Source organism: Sturnira hondurensis, unplaced genomic scaffold (assembly GCF_014824575.4).
Source record: "Sturnira hondurensis isolate 20B ecotype Veracruz unplaced genomic scaffold, ASM1482457v3 Scaffold0009733, whole genome shotgun sequence".
Taxonomy (NCBI): domain Eukaryota; kingdom Metazoa; phylum Chordata; class Mammalia; order Chiroptera; family Phyllostomidae; genus Sturnira; species Sturnira hondurensis.
The window spans coordinates 7,773,713-7,789,222 of NW_028082364.1; the positions used below are offsets into that span (position 1 = coordinate 7,773,713).

General features: G+C 65.4%; 1 protein-coding gene across 4 annotated transcripts in view; it reads left to right on the top strand.

The window, feature by feature from the left end:
• PRKAR1B (protein kinase cAMP-dependent type I regulatory subunit beta) overlaps positions 1–15,510 on the top strand; it is a 43,410-nt gene that overhangs the window by 20,886 nt on the left and 7,014 nt on the right. For all 4 annotated transcript variants that reach the window (XM_037057983.1, XM_037057981.1, XM_037057982.1 and 1 more), the window contains 4 exons: positions 177–223; positions 6,892–7,050; positions 11,059–11,119; positions 13,450–13,571. In XM_037057983.1, the coding sequence (XP_036913878.1) occupies positions 177–223; positions 6,892–7,050; positions 11,059–11,119; positions 13,450–13,571 (389 nt within the window). The remainder of the gene's footprint in view (positions 1–176; positions 224–6,891; positions 7,051–11,058; positions 11,120–13,449; positions 13,572–15,510) is intronic.

Here is a 15,510-nt window from a genome sequence, read left to right on the forward strand (position 1 = left end):
GCCACCGTGCGGCTTGCCGTCGGCGTGCAGGATCTTTATCCGAAGAGTTTAAAGGAGCAGACGAGGCCCAGGCCTCTGGGCGTGGGTCAGGAAGCCTCGCCGGGCGGTTGTAGGACGCGGGCGCAGCCTCTGTGTCCTTTCGTTGTGCAGATTGTTGGTTTTTTCTGTGGTTTCAGGGGACGAAGGCGACAACTTCTACGTCATCGACCAAGGAGAGGTGGATGTAAGTACCTCCCAGCTGGTTCTGGAACGCGGGTCTGAAGACCTGTCCCACTCTGCGTGACGCCGGGGCGCTGACAGGCTCAGGCCTCGAAAGACGTCCTCTTCGAGAGGCAGGTTTCTGATGCCTTACTCCCGGAAGCAATCCTCTCCACCGGAGTCCGCCCCAGCATTTTGGGGGCCTGCGGCCCCGGGGCACAGTCGGGACACGTATCTGTGAGGCCCCAGGAGCCGCCACGCCCCAGGCTGGCCCCTGAGTCACCCCCAGACCTCAGACGCCAACGCTGGGACGTGGCACCCGGCGGCCCCTCCAGGTGCGCCCCCGGCTCCCCCTGCTGCCTTGGTGCCGCCCTGGCCCGGCTGCCCCAGCCAGGGTGTTCAGGGCTCCGCCTCCAGTTCAGCCGAGCTATTCTGGGGGACACAGGCTTATTTATCTCTCGAGCGGCCAGTCTGTGTCCACTGTCGCTGTGTTCTGGGAACCGAGCAGGCGGCCCTCGGCTTCCGGAGGCGGCGGTGGAGGAAATGACTCAGCCGGGCATCGCGCTGGGAGGTCACACAGCAGCCCAAGGGCCCAGCCCACCCCCCCGAGACAGGATCCCTGATCCCTGCTTGTCCTGACCTCCGCCCGGGACCAGGCAGCCTTCCTGCCTGGGGCAGGGTGGGCTTCTGTCTCTCACAGAGGGGGAAACTGAGGCAGGAGCCAAGGGCCACAGGGGAAGTGTGCGGGGCAGGCAGGGCCGGAACGTGGGTGAGGTCCCCACGCTGGGCTCAGACTGCCAGCCTGCAGAGTCAGCTCCTGCTGGCTTCCCTTTGGGTCAGGAACAAAACCAACAGGAGCACCAGCCCAGGAAGCAGAGGAGACAGACAGGGACGAGGCCTGTGGCCCAGCTGGGCATCGTCCTCACCAGGACACTGGCACCAGCCCCGCCTCCGGGACGCCAAGGGCCGGGGTCCAGGCCCCTCCACCTGGCCCTCTCTGCCCCCGCTCCCGCCCCCAGGCTCTGTCCTTCCTGAACCTGCTTCTTGCCCATGGGCTCCCCGAGCGCCCCTTGTGTGCCAGCCAGTGAGCAGGAGGTTCAGCACGCAGGTCTCGCCCTGGGTCCTCGCCTCTCGTGCCCCCTCCAGTCTCTGCTCTGCCCTGCGGAGCCCCCGTGGCCCAGGCAGAGCCCTGCCGGCACCCTTTCCAGCCACCCCGATGGTGGGGGACCAGGCTGTCCCTCCTCAATGGGAGCCCACGCAGGCCCGGATCCTGGCGCCCACTCCTTCACTCCCCTTTTCCCGATGTCACGGGGCCTTCTGTCCACTTCCAATGGCGCCGTGAAAATGGGAACTGCCCGTCTTGCCCAGGTCTCCTGAGTGAGCAGACAGGAGGCCTCCTCTTGCCCCGAGTTCTTTGCTGTTTCTCTCAAGGAGCCTGAGGGCCCATCGTCGGGTCTCAAGGGGTGGCCCTGGCCCGTGTGGGCAGGTAGCCCTCCTGTCCGGGGCCTGGCTCCTGGGCCCGGTGCTGTGCTCCCAGCCCCCATGTTGAATGAGCTCCCAGTGTTAGGTGGGGTTGCTGGGGCTCTGTGGCCCTCTGTCCCCTTCAGTTCCCAGGTGGTTCCCTCCTGTCCTCTGTCCCGTCCCACCGCCTGCTGGGCACACGCTCCCCATCTCCTCACCTCCTGCTCGGAGGAAAGCCAGAGTGGGCAGAGGCTGGTGACCACCGCCCACTCCAGCTCCTGGACCCCAGGGGCCCCCCGCCCGAGGGAGGGTTCTAGTCTCAGGGCTGAGGTGCACATTGCTCTGCGGTTTGGGTCTATTTCCCCTGGATTAGGCCGCCGGCTGCTCACACTCCTCCTGTGCCCAGCTCACATGCTCGGGCCCAGCGGGTAAGCGCTCCTTGTAGACCCTAAGTCCCTCCACCCCAACACCCCGCACCCTTTCCCGCCCCCCTCACCTGTCTGCAAACCCAGGGTGGGAGGGGCCGGTTTGCCCACTCATCACCCAGGTGCCTGCTGTCCTTTCTCTGGGCCAGGGGACACAGGGAGGCACTCTGTGAGGGAACCAAGGCCCGCTCACACCTGGGGATTCCCTAAATGGATGGTCTTGGCAGGTCCAGCTGTCCCCAGTCCTGGCCTCAGCAGGTCAGGATGTCTGAGCAGAACCTTGCGTCCTGGCTGCCGTCCTGGACATGGGACAGCTGGTGGCACATGGGGCTGTCCCACAGTTTCTGTTGGGGCCACACAGCCCTCCAGGGTCACCAGACTTTCCAGGGGGCAGCTGGGTGCAGGTGAGCACTCAGGTGGCTGTGTGGGTGGGGCCACACCAGTGGGGTCACGGCTGCGGGGTCAGGCATCCAGGGTGAGTGGCAGGCTGGCTCTGAGTGAGCTGCGGGGTCTATTGTCACCGGTGTTGCTGCCCCCGGCATGAAGGACAGTGGCTTCCCTGAGGCCAGGGCACTGTCCTTGGTGGGCTCATTTCTGCCAGGTGCTTCCCAGGGTGCACGGGGTGGCAGGGACGTGGGGATGGCGAGGGGCTGAGGGGGATGTGCAGCAACCGCCGGCCTGGTCTCCCTGGGGTGGGGGAGTGGAGGGCCCACCCTGAGTCTGTACTATTGCCCCTGCCCGATGTCCGGACCCCCCCAGGGCCCCACCCTGTCGCTGGGTGGGGCTTGGTCTGGGCATCCTGAGCACTGTCCGCTCTGGGGAGTGGACGCTACCCTCAGGCCGTGGCACCCTGGGTCTCTGCCAGGTGACCGAATGCCAAAAGCCCCAGGTGTGGTTTAAATGACAGTTTTCCAGAGGCGGCCAAAGTGCCTGCCGTGGTGTGTGTCGCCCGGAGTTATAATTCCTTTTCCGAAGCCCAGAAATATCGGCAATTTGTTTTATTCCTGGAACATGGCATTTCTGCTTGGAAGGACGCTCGGCTGCCAACCCTGCAGGCTCCGGAGGCCGTGCCGTCTGCCGCTTCCGCCCTGGTCCTGTGTGCTGGGCCAGGCCACCCCAGGCTCCCGCCCCGGATTCCTTGGGGCCTCGCCCAGGCGCCTGGGGCACCGCCTGCCGGCCTGCAAGGTGGGAGCCAGGCCCCTGCGCAGCGTCCTGCGCCGCAGTGACAGTTGCCACTCAGAGTTTGCCTGGAGTTCAGCTCTGTCCTCCCTGAAAGACACAGTTAACGGGAACTCACCATGCTGATGACTCTTATGTGGCCGGCACGGAGGCAGGAGGCACCGCCGTTCGGTCGGGTGGTCTCCACCTTCTCACACGGAGACCCGTCCCCACGAACACTGCCCCGCCCTCGCCTCCCCGCCCCCCCCCCAACTTCCCGTCTGGGAACCTGCCAACTCCAGGGATCTGGCAGAGCCGGGGTCAGACCGTATCTGTCCTCCTGTGTCTGGCTCTCGTCACTGAGCTCCGTGTCCTCCGGGCTGGTCCACGTTGCCGTGTGGGTCAGCGCTCCCTCTGTTTCAGGCTAAGCGATCCTCTGAATTTCCTTCACCCACTCATCTGCGGGTGCCTGCCTGGGGGGCTCCCACCTGTCACCTGTTGTGAATGGTGCTGCCTGGACGTGGGTGTGTGGGGATCTCTCCCTTGATGTCGGGGCGTGTGCTACTTTGTCACCCCATTAACTGAGTGGCCGTGGCCCAGAGCTGGCGTGAAGTTTCTCTCTGGCAGCTCAGCGCCTTCCAGGCTGCCCCCCACCCAAGACTGTGCCGGGGCCCCTGTGTGTGAGGGGCTGGCGGGGCAGGGCTGGTGAGGGGTTTGGACTTCCGCGGGAGGGAGGCTGCCTGGTCGCCTGCCACCCCGAGCAGTGGCAGCAACCCGAGTGGCTATCCCACGTGGCCCAGGTGCCACAGACAGGAGCTTCATGGGCGATGTCTTTGCACCTCAAGCTAAAACCAAGCCAACCAACCCCCTCCCCCACCAGGTGTGCTGGGCTCTCAGCCGCTGAGGGGAGGGGCTGGGTTCACCTGGTGGGAAGAGCAGAGCGAGAGGTGGGACTTCCTGGACTGGCAGGTGAGAACAGGTGGGCTGGGCTGCAGCCGCCCCAGGGGACGCCCTGCAGGTGGGCGTGGGATTCAGGTGTTCCTGCCCCCAGGCACGGGGCTCACCTGCACAGCTGCTCACTCCCCCTTGGTGGCGGGAGTCTGGGAAGGAAGGAGGAGGTGAGCTATTAGCTTCTTCTCACCCGAGAAAACACACACAGCCGCCTGGGGACACACATGAGCGACCGCTTCACCCAGGCTGCGGTGGCGGGAGCTGGGGAGTGAAGCCTGCGCGGTGGTGTCCACCTCGGTTCAGTGGGCAGCTCGGGGGCCTGGTTTCTGTGTCCGCCTGTGTGGGCAGCCCCATTTCAGCCCCACTGTCTATTCCGTGGCATCTGGGGTTGGGGGGCATAAGCAGCAGAGCGAGGCAGCAGGTCTGGCCCCCTCCCCGGGCACGCAGCCCCTGCTGGCAGCTCCCCCAGCCCCCAGAGGCCCCAGATGCCAGGGCAGGTGGGCAGTGCTCTCAGCTCCACCCTGCTTCTGAAGTCCCAAGCCCGAGGGCACTCAGCACACACTTGGCTGCTGCACGGACAGACGGACGGATAGACAAACCAAGGAACGGTTTCGGAACGTCAGGGTGGGAGTGTACGTGTAGCCCAGTGGAGCCTCCCACGGTTTATATTTTAAAAGAAGAAGAAAACACAAAAAATAAAACAAAGCAAGAAGGAGCCCCTGTGTGCGCCACGGGGTGGGGCCGGGCGCTGCGCTGGCCGTGGTGACAGAGGCCAGTGTCCTGAGAAAGACGGCCCTTTGTGCTTTGTGGGGCTCGTCCGTGGCCACACAATGGGTTTCTCTGACGCCTCCTTGGGCTTCTGGTGAGGAAGGGGGTCCTTGAGGCTCCGTGTCGAGGCTCCGGGCCCTTCGCCCTGCCCTGCAGCACCAGACCCCGCTTTGGGGGTATGCCCTGGAAAGTTGGGTCACAGCCCCCAGGGGTGGCTCTGCAGAGATAGCTCCTCTGTCTCTGGCTCCCTGAGCTCTTGGGTAGGTGCTGGTGGGACCCCACTGCCCCAGAAGCTGGTCACTAAGCTGGCATTTCCCGGAAGAGAGGGCAGCATGTGGCTCCCAGACAGTGTCCCTGCCTGGGGCCCCAGCCTGACAGCAGAATGGCCATCAGTCCCGGATGGACCCCTGCCACACGGGTATGGGTGGACCCGGGTGGACCAAGCCCGCGGCCCCCAGGCACATGTGGCCGAGGGACATGCGCCTCATCCCTGAGACACGCTGGACCCCAGCGGCCCCAGAGACTCTGCAGCTTGACCTCAGCAGCAGAAACTCGCTGAGCTGCCCACGCAGGATTTAAGCATGCAGACATTTCCACGGTGCTGTGGTTGGGGTTTCACCAGACCCAATGCTGTGGGTGGACCAGCTGAGAGAGGGGACCCAAGGTGCCGGCTGTCTAGCCCGTCGTGCTGACCACTGCCAGCCCTGCCCCATGGGCTCTGAGCCCCTTTGAGAGAACGAGGCGGAGGTTCTGAACCGTGTTCTCTCCGCCGCCTCATCACCCTGAACTCCAGGACAGGTGTCCTTCATCCAAGGCAAAGCTACACGGGCACCCTGCTGCCTCGAGGCGAGGCCCCGGCTCCCCTCCTGGGCGGACACGTGTCAGTCAGAGCACTGGGTGTGGCCCGGGCAGTGGCTCCTTCAGTGGTGGAGCCTCTCTGGAAGGACTCGCAGACCCCTCTGGGGGCTTTGCCTGGCCCAGCCGCTGTCCCCATTTCCCTCTAAACTGCGTGGTGGCCCGGGCCCCCGCCGGCGTGGCGTGGTCCCCGCTGGGCAAGTCTGCGCGGCCGTCACGACTGAGATAACGAGTCATTGACTTGGACCAGAGTGGCGTCCATGACTGGCCGCGACCCGTTCTCTCCGGATCTGCGCCCAGTGCACCGATGGGAGTCATTCTTTAGCTCATTGACACCGGGGGGAAGAAAGCCGCTCTGTGTCCAGTCACAGTGAGCGCTCCGCATAATTGACAATCCCCATCCTTCTCTCTGGGACGCGGGGCCTGTGCCGTGAATGCTCCGCAGGGACCCTGCACGGGTGTCGCCCACGCAGCTGAAAGCGAGTCTTGTCTGGGGCCCTCTCGGTGGGGCCTGGCTGTCCCATTGACTGCAGCCCCGAGCTCCGGTGCCCTGCCGGGAGTTCAGGCCCCGGGAGAGACACAGGCTGAGGGAGGGGCCGCTGCAGGGGGGAGGAGGTAGCTGATGAATGACGGGGCGGAGGAGCCTGCCATGTGCAGAGGGCCTGGGGGGGTGGGGGGGCACAGAGATGCCCGCTCAAGTTCTTGGAGGCCCCTACTCAGCATGCAGTCAGGGAAAACGAGGCCCAGAGAGACCCATTGTGGTAGAGAGTTGGGTGGAAGACCCACCCAGGAGGAGGTAGGGCTGGCTTTCCTGCAGACCAGGGCCCTGGTGGGCAGCCTCCACCTCCAGCCCTGGCCTGTCCTGTTGGCACCAGCCTCTGAGGGCCACTTGCCTTTTGGGATTTGATGCCAGGATCCAGAGCTGGAGTGAGCGGGGCTGGGTGGGGCCGGGGACCGAGGCCAGGCCTGGGCAGAACAGTGTACCACCCTCAGGCCAGGCCGCGTCCCCAACTCCGGGGCCCCTTGGGGTGCAGCCCCCACGTGTCCTGATGATGTTTCTCCTGCCGCCCCCTAGGTGTACGTGAACGGAGAGTGGGTGACCAACATCAGCGAGGGCGGCAGCTTTGGGGAGCTGGCACTCATCTACGGCACCCCCAGAGCGGCGACCGTGAAGGCCAAGACCGACCTCAAGCTCTGGGGCATCGACCGCGACAGCTACCGCCGCATCCTCATGGTGAGGGACGCAGGCGGGCACTTCTCCAGGGCTCCCGACCCTCGCGAGCCCCCCGTCAGGCAGGGCCCTCAGGCTGTAGGGTGTGTTGGGGGGATCTGGGAAGGCTCCTAAAAGGTGGCAGACATCTGGGGACACACCCCTTTCGGGGACAGGTGTCTGCCTGTGCCCCTCCCGGTCTGTCACGATGCAGCAGCTGTTCAGGCAGGTGAGGGGCTCCCCCTCGCCGAGCGCCCACCGTGGAGGGACCGGCCGTGTGCCCAGGATGGTGCTGGTGGAGACAGTTCTCTCTCCGCCCTGTCTGGAACCTGCTCAGCCATCCTCTCCCTGCCCGCCATGTCCGCCCCTGTGGTGTCCTCCCCCCGCCCACCAGGCAGGAGAGGGGCGCTCAGCCCCGCCTCTGGCGCGCACCTGGCCCCGGGGCGGGGGAGCCATTGTTTCCCTCCGCCATCCGGCTGGTGGGGAGCTGTCCTCTGCTGTGGGATTTTTGTGGCTGGAACCTTATATTCAGGGAAGTTCCCAACCCGCCGGGGCAGCTGGCGCTTCCTCCGAGTTAATTCGGGGTCCCTGTGGGCTAAGAATAGCCTCCATGACTCTGGGAGCCCGCACAGCCACTGAGCTGGCCGGGAAATGACAGGGTGCCCACCGCAGGGCGTGTCCCCAGGGCCGCCACCGGAGCTGCGTCAGGCCCTCCTACGGGCAGTTCGATGCCGGGAGTGAACGAGTGGGTCGCCCTGTGCCCACTTAGCCTGGAGCTGGGCCCGCGGCACAGGCACCGGGGATGGGCATCACGGTGTCCACAAGGACAGGGCTGCCCCTGACACGTCAGCACAGGCTCTGGGTCCCCGGGGTGTCTCCCTCTCCCTCCACTGCTCCCAAAGGATGGGCACTCCCCCACCATCTCCCCCTCTGCTAGGCTCTAGGCCCTTGTGTTCACCTGAGTCTGATGGGTGACCCGGGCGTTCGAGGTCAGAATCCTGTGGCGGAGGCTGTGCTGGGCTGTCCAGATGCCCGCCAGCCTGGGACCTTTGGCACCTGGGCCACAGCCCCGAGACCTGCCCGCCGGCCTGGGCCACCGGCTCGCTGTCTGCGAAGTGGGGCTGCCGGGTAGGGTTGACCCTTCTCGTCCCTTCTGCCCCCCTGGGTGATGCCCAGGGTCCACAGCAACGCCCCAGAGGGGACTCAGGGGCCCGCCGCCACGGGAGCTGCAGGGCTTTGGTGGCGAGTGGCGCAGAAGTGTCCCCTGGCCGGTCTAGGCTGTTGCCATGAGAGAGAGGCATCAGCGCCCAGAGGTGTTTGCCAACGATGCGGGTTTGCCGACTTGAGGCTTTCGGGGCTCGGCCCCAAGCGGACGTGCCTGCGTTTCCCCTGAGTGCGCGTCCCTGCTGCGGTCCATGTGAATTATAAATCATTTTTAAAAGAAATGCCTTTTCTCTGAGCAGCAGGGATCTGAGGCGGCTGGGCCGAGTCTCCCTGTCCCGGTCGAGTGAGGCCGGCAGGTTGGTCGCTCACGAGGGGCGGTGGGCAGGCCTTGCCCTGGGCCTTCTGCAGTGGGGGTGGTGAGGCGTGTCTGGTAGTGTGGAGCTCTGTGGTTGGGCCTTGATTCTGGGTCAGGGCTGTCCCGTTTCTGCCCTGAGCCCACCACTCAGCAGCCCAGTGTGTGTGAGCAGGCTGTGACCTCTCTCCGATGCCCCCCCAGAAAGATCTGGAAGTGTAGGGAGCAGCTGACCCAGGAGGCAGCTCTGTCTGGTAGCAACAGTGGTGGGGGTGCTTCCTCTGTCCTCGTCTCCCAGGGACAGGTCCGCCGAGCACGGACGTGCGGTGAGCACCTGTCTGCACAGTCCTCTGGCACCATCGGACGGCGGGCAGGCTGCGCTGGGGCTGGTGTCCCTGCCTCTCGGTGGGAATCAGACAAAGAACCTTCCAGGCAGAGCCCAGAGGGAGGGAGGAGCTCAGAGCAAACACACAGAGATTGTGGAGCCAGACACTCAACCTCCTGGTGGAGAAGAAACTGAAGCTCAGACGAGGCGAGACCGGTCTAGGAGCACGGGGTCATGGGCAGCCTGCGGCTGGAATTAGAGTGTGCTGAGTCTCTCGTAGTCCACCTTCATCACCACCATCGCCATTACCGTCACCCTCATCACCATCACCACCATCACCACCGCCAACAGCACAGGACCCGGTGGTTGAGGCCCCGTCCTCAGCAGCAGTGGGGGGTCTGGGGGTGCACTCTGAGGCTCAGGGACACAAGCGGCACCCCCACACCAGCTGCCCAGCTGGAGAAGCACGCTTCCCTCTCAGCCGGGCAGCCTGCATGTCCTCCATGCCGGGCCCTAGGGCGTGTGCCCGGGAGGCAGGGGCAGCAGCGTCCTCGGGGCCTGTGACTTCGAGGGCTCAGCCCTCCCTCCTGTGCGGATGTGGCTCCTGTGTGGAGGGGCGAGTGGGAGGCGCGTGGGGGCGGAGGCACTAGACATGCTCTGTGCCCAGCGGGTGACCCATGAGGAAGGTCGGCCTCAGTGCCCGCAGTACAGTGCTGTGTGCTCACCTCTCTGCCCAAACCCCATTGCCGGTGCACTTTTGTCACAGTTGTCTGGGGACCGGCGGCCCGTGCCACAGGCCGCCTGCCTGGCCCTTGTTCTTGAGCTCTTTCCCCATTTCTCTCCCTGTCTGCCCTCTCCTGCCCCGTGACGTGTGTGTCTCCCCGTCCAGTCAGTGGCCGGGGGCTGAGGGGCTGGCCAGGCGCTGCGTCTGCTCCCAGCCGGGGACTCTGCACCCACTGCCATTAGAGTTGGCTGCAGGTGTCAGCGGTGGGCGAGTCACGAAGCCCCGCAATGGAGTGGCCTGTGACAGTGGCAGAACTTCTGTTGAACACAGTTTTTAGGGCCACGAAGGAAGCAGTGCCGCAGGTGGCCCAGTGTGGGGACTCTCAGGGCTGTGGGGTCTGCGAGCCTGACGGGGTGGGGGGCTGCCCGTGCCGCGGCTCAGCCGCAGGTGCTGGTGCTCGGCCCGAGGTGCCGTAGCCGCTCCGCAGACCTGCCTGGGGTGGAGCCATGGGAGCCCAGCCGAGGCCAAAGCCACCACGTCCTCCNTAGAGTTGGCTGCAGGTGTCAGCGGTGGGCGAGTCACGAAGCCCCGCAATGGAGTGGCCTGTGACAGTGGCAGAACTTCTGTTGAACACAGTTTTTAGGGCCACGAAGGAAGCAGTGCCGCAGGTGGCCCAGTGTGGGGACTCTCGGGGCTGTGGGGTCTGCGAGCCTGACGGGGTGGGGGGCTGCCCGTGCCGCGGCTCAGCCACAGGTGCTGGTGCTCGGCCCGAGGTGCCGTAGCCGCTCCGCAGACCTGCCTGGGGTGGAGCCATGGGAGCCCAGCCGAGGCCAAAGCCACCACATCCTCCCCTGTACAGCTCCAGGCGTCTCAGACGGGCCCCCCTCACTATGCCCTTAGCGAGCTAGCCAGCCCTGGTCCCACTCCCAGGAAGGGGGTTGAGGGGCAGAGGCCGAGGCTGGCTGCCACACTGGGTGTGAGAAAACTCGAAACGTGGCCTAAACCACATCCCACCTGTCAGCTCCAGAACCCTGGAAGGCCTGTCCGGGGCCCATTGAGGGGGTTCTGTGAGGCTGGGGAACCAGCTTCGCTCACCTCGCACCTCCGTTCACAGAGGCCCAGGCCGGCTGCGGGGGATCCAGCCATCGTCTCCCAGTCCCAGCCAGCAGGAGAGAGTGGGAGGGGCCCCTACAGATCTGCTCAGATTGCCCACCATCGCTGTTGCTGTCTCCATGGCCAGGCAGAGCCAGCAGTCCTGCGGGGCTGGCGGGGGGCCACTCGGACGGCCCCATGGCGCTCTGTCTAGAGGACCAGGCGTGGGGGGTGGGAACCGGCAGCAGCGCACTGGACTCTGGGCCCCAGAGGGGCCAGCGGGACGTGGCCCGCTCAGGGGTGTCCTTTGATGAGCTCGGTGTCCCTGGGGGAAGGGGGACGCGCCTGCCTCACTGTCTCCCTCTCTCCCCGCAGGGCAGCACACTGCGGAAGCGCAAGATGTATGAGGAGTTCCTCAGCAAGGTCTCCATCCTGGGTCAGTCTGGGCGCGCGGGTGTGGCAGCTTCCCCGGCCTCGGCGTGGGGCCGGTGGGGGGGGGCAGCACGCACGCTCCAGCCACACACATGCCCACACACGTGTGTGAACACTCATGTGCTTGTGTGCATGGACACACACTGATGTTTCTGCCCCCCCCCCCCACGCCCTTGCTCTTGACAGCATTCGCTTGTCTGTCTGGCCCTGTGCCAGCGGCGCCCTTGTCTGAGCGGAAGCTGGGGCTCCCCAGGGACGGGGCCAGTGGCCGTGCGGGGCTCAGTCCCCCGGCAGGCGTGCTGTCCCCCAGGTCTGGCGGCTCCTGCTGCCGCCCCACCAGGACACTCTCCCGTCCTGGAGTCTGGTAAACGCGTTGGTGATGTTCCCGCTGATTTGGGGTCGTTGGGGCCTGTCCAGTGGGGTGTTGGCAGGGGTGGCCATGCGGCCTCTCTGGGCTGCACTTGGGGGCTGAGAGCTCATTCATCCAATGAACTGAAGTGAGTGAGCGTGGGCGGCAGTAGCTGCTGTTGTGGACAGGGCAGCTCTGGTCCACGGGAGGGACCGACGGGGCAGGGCAGTGATGGCCGAGTTGGCGGCTCCAGGAACCCTGGAGGGAACCACCCCAGCAGCACCCCTGCAGTGCCCCAGCCAGAGCAACCCCAGGCTGGCCTGTGCGTGAGGCATGTCCCCTAAGGACACAGTGTGAGCCCTGGCTGGCGTAGCTCAGTGGATTGAGCGCGGTCCTGCGAACCAGAGGATCCCGGTTCGATTCCCAGTCAGGGCACATGCCTGGGTTGCTGGCCGGTTCCCAGCAGGGGACTCACGAGAGGCAACCATACATTGGTATTTCTCTCCTCCCCTTCCCTTCCCCTCTAAAGATAAATAGATAATATCTTTTAAAAAAAGAGTACAGTGGGAAAAACAAGAAACAGCCAGGAACCACTGAAGGCAGGGGTGGGGGTCGGGCCCGCTGGGCAGATGTGCGGCTCAGGCACCTGTCCGGTCCAGGACCACAAGCAGCGAGCTGGTCTGGACACAGGGCTGGTCCTGAGGGCGGCAGCCCAGCAGCGGAGCCCCACCCCCCCCCCATGTCCAGGTGGGAGGAGAGCCCAGCTGGGAAGAGGGCACATCCAGGGAAACAGAAAACAGATCGCCACGGAGGGTTTATTGAGCAGCAAGTCAGCGAGCGGCACGGGAGCAGAAGCTGCAGAGAGAGCGACAGGGTGAAGGACACGGACCAAGGGCCACAAAACCGCGGCCCTGAGTTCGGAGCCACAGGGGCGGGGCCACAGGGGCGGGGCCACAGGGGCGGGGCCGACTTCCCGAAGCAGGTTCTCGACCTTCTGAGAGGGTGTCACGTGGGCTCGAGGGACCCACAGACACTCACTGCAGCAGGTTTCTAGTAACAGTGAAGTGCATGCCTCGGCCGCTGCCTGGCAAAGGTGCAGACCTACTGTGTGCTTGTGTCTGCGAGGTGCTCAGCCGGCCGGGGCTCCCACGCCCGGCCCGGAGTGGGTTGGCAGCGGGGCCTTTGCAGTGCGCAGCCCCGCCAGGAGGTCTGAGCAGAGAAACCCCTGCTCCCAGCCCAGATCGAAAATAAAGGCTGGGCCTCGTATTTTTAGCTGCTGACCTACATAAGTAGCATCTGGTGAGCACAGGCCAGGGGAGCTTCTCTCACCAAAAAATGGCTGATAGAGAAAGCGAATCAGGCCATCGGGTGTTCTTTGAGAAGGCGCACGTTGGTGTTTCCCGCCCCCCCCCACCCCCGCCCCGAGGGTGACGGACGGGTGTCGCCAAGAGAAGGGGTGGAACGTCGGCGGGTTTGCCAGCGTTGAAGCTGGACTTGGCTTTGGAGTCCAGGACCCTGACCCCCAGTGAGGGAAGCCCACTGGGCCCGCGAGTTGCTGCAGAGCCCGTGGAGTGAGGAGCCGCGGTGTTTCTTTCGAGGGGGCAGTGGCTTCGGCCACTCTGAGTGGTTCCAAACCTGCGCTGCCTGGGGCTCCCTGTGACTCAGTCGTCATGGCCATAAAGCACAGGCAGCGCGGGTCACCTGAGCGTGAGAGGAGTGCTTTCACACTCGGACTGGGCCCGGGGAGCGCAGCACCGCTCCCCCACCCCCCCCNCTCGGACTGGGCCCGGGGAGTGCAGCACCGCTCCCCCCCCCCCCACTGCGCTGCCACCACGGGTGTCCGCAGGCGCCCTGGGCCCTCCCAGCCCAGAAACCCACTTCCCCTTCTGTGCCTGTCCTTCTGTCTGATGGATCCCTTGCAGCTGCGGGCTGGGGGTGGGCCCCCTGATGACGCCAGGGTGACGTGCCCCTGTCCCCCACCCCAGAGTCCCTGGAGAAGTGGGAATGCCTGACGGTGGCCGACGCCCTGGAGCCGGCCCAGTTTGAGGACGGGGAGAAGATCGTGGTGCAGGGGGAGCCCGGGGACGACTTCTTCATCATCACGGAGGTGAGTCCGGCCGGGCGCCCGGGGCCTGAGTGTGACTTGGGTGGGCCGTCTGCCACCCCCCAGCCCACACCTCGTCCTCCTCAGACAGCTGGGGCACGCCGGGGCCCTGCACTGCCGCCCCGGTGGTCTTCCGGGACCAAGCCAAGGGGCCTCCTCCAAAGACAGGTGTCCCCACCCCCACGGGTGGCCAGGAGCCTGACGCAGGAGGGTGGGGCTCTGGCTACAGTGCTGTCCCTGGTCAGACTCTGGGTGTGAAGCGGCCCCGAGGGATCACACCGAGTCATTTCTCACAACTGCGTGTTGTCGGTAACTATCTCAGGTTAAAAGTTTAATTTTAGAAAATGGTGCCAGGTTTCTCCCCTGAAGATGCCTGACTCACTTTTCCCATCCTGAGCCTCCGCCCAGGGCCGGCGACAGGTGGCTCTGGGGCTGTCATCTGTGGCGGCCCCACGGTGCCTGTCACTGATCAGGGCGAGCAGCTGTCGTCCGTGGCCAGTGGGCTCTCTCCACCCCCAGGGCTGCATCCCAGCCGGGTCCCCAGGGAGCAGCCCGAGGAGCAGGAGGAGCAACGGAGGCGGACTGTGGGGCCGCCCTCTGGGCTACACAGCGCCCGCAGCTCGAGGCTCTGTCCTCCAGGGTGGGAAGAGAGCTGTGAGTACACATGGGGTGTGTAGTGTGCGCCTGCCTGCACACTCGTGTTCTCGATGTTCGAGCGAATAAGTTGCCAATATCTAAAAATCAGGACATTTCTCATACAAATCTGATCTCTTACTTCTGTTTTGAAATGGGGTACCTGGCCACTTGGACTGTGTCCCTGCCTGGCCACACCCTGTGGGGCCTGAGAGGTGGCAGCCCCTGGCTCACCCCAGCCCTGCGGCCCCGGCTCTAGCGGTCTGGAAGCCGAGGGGTGGGCCCCAGGCTCCACACCGGCAGTCGCCTGTTGTCTTCTGGGACGCATCCCCTGCGGTGTCCAAGGCCGTGGTGAAAACATCAGAAATGTGTGTGGAGGGTGTGGACGGATCGCCAGGCGGAAGGGCGGCCCCACCGTGGGCCTCCGGGTCCACCCTGATCACCGCTGGGAGTGGAGGCCCAGTGAGCTGTGTCCTCACCGGCACAGCTGCGGACACTCACCCCGTTCCCTCCGTTTCCCTGGAGAATCCTGGCTCCTCCAGGCCAGCTGCAGCCACACCGGCTGGGGAGGCCTCCCTGTGGGCAGGTGGCAGGGTGGGGGCCTCCGTGAGGAGCAGGGCTATGGGGTGCAGCTGGGGCACCCCCTGACTGGCAGGTTTGGTGCCACTGCCCTCTCTTCCTCGAGGTAGCGAGTGGAGGAATCACGCCAGCCCCGCAGACGCTCCGGCGTCTGTCACTTGTGAGGCTTGACCTGCAGTCGCCCATGGGCAGAGGCGGCCTGGGCCGTGTCAGCACCCCTTCTGGCGACCGGAGGCTGGTCAGGGCCTGGAGGCCCGAGGGCACGGAGCCCTGGTGGGGCCTGCAGAGGTGGCTGGCTGCCCCTGGTGGGATGCGTCGGCTGGCCTCCCCCAGGAGAGAGGCGGTTGGGTCCTGGCGGAAAGGGGACAGAAGGCGTCGGGAAGGTGCTGGCCCTGGGAGGCAGGCAGACCGCCCAGTTGCTCCAGACCCTGCCAGAGTGGCCGTTTGGCTGTGCTCTGCAGGGGACCTACGGAGGAGGGGCGTGGTGGCCGGGGGGTGGGCATCCGCCCACCGTGCAGGCTCCCCCGGCTGTGTCCTCCCTGTTTCTGGCCCTTGGGAACCTCTGCGCAGCCTGGGGGCAGCTGGACCCCACTGCCGGTTCCCATAAAATCCCGGGAGTGAAATTCCGCTGCTCTCACACCAGCTGTGCCTGGGAGGTGTTGCCATGGAAACGCCGGATCGGATGTGCCCTGACAGCCCGTGGACGCTGTGCGTGTCCACCGCGGCAGAG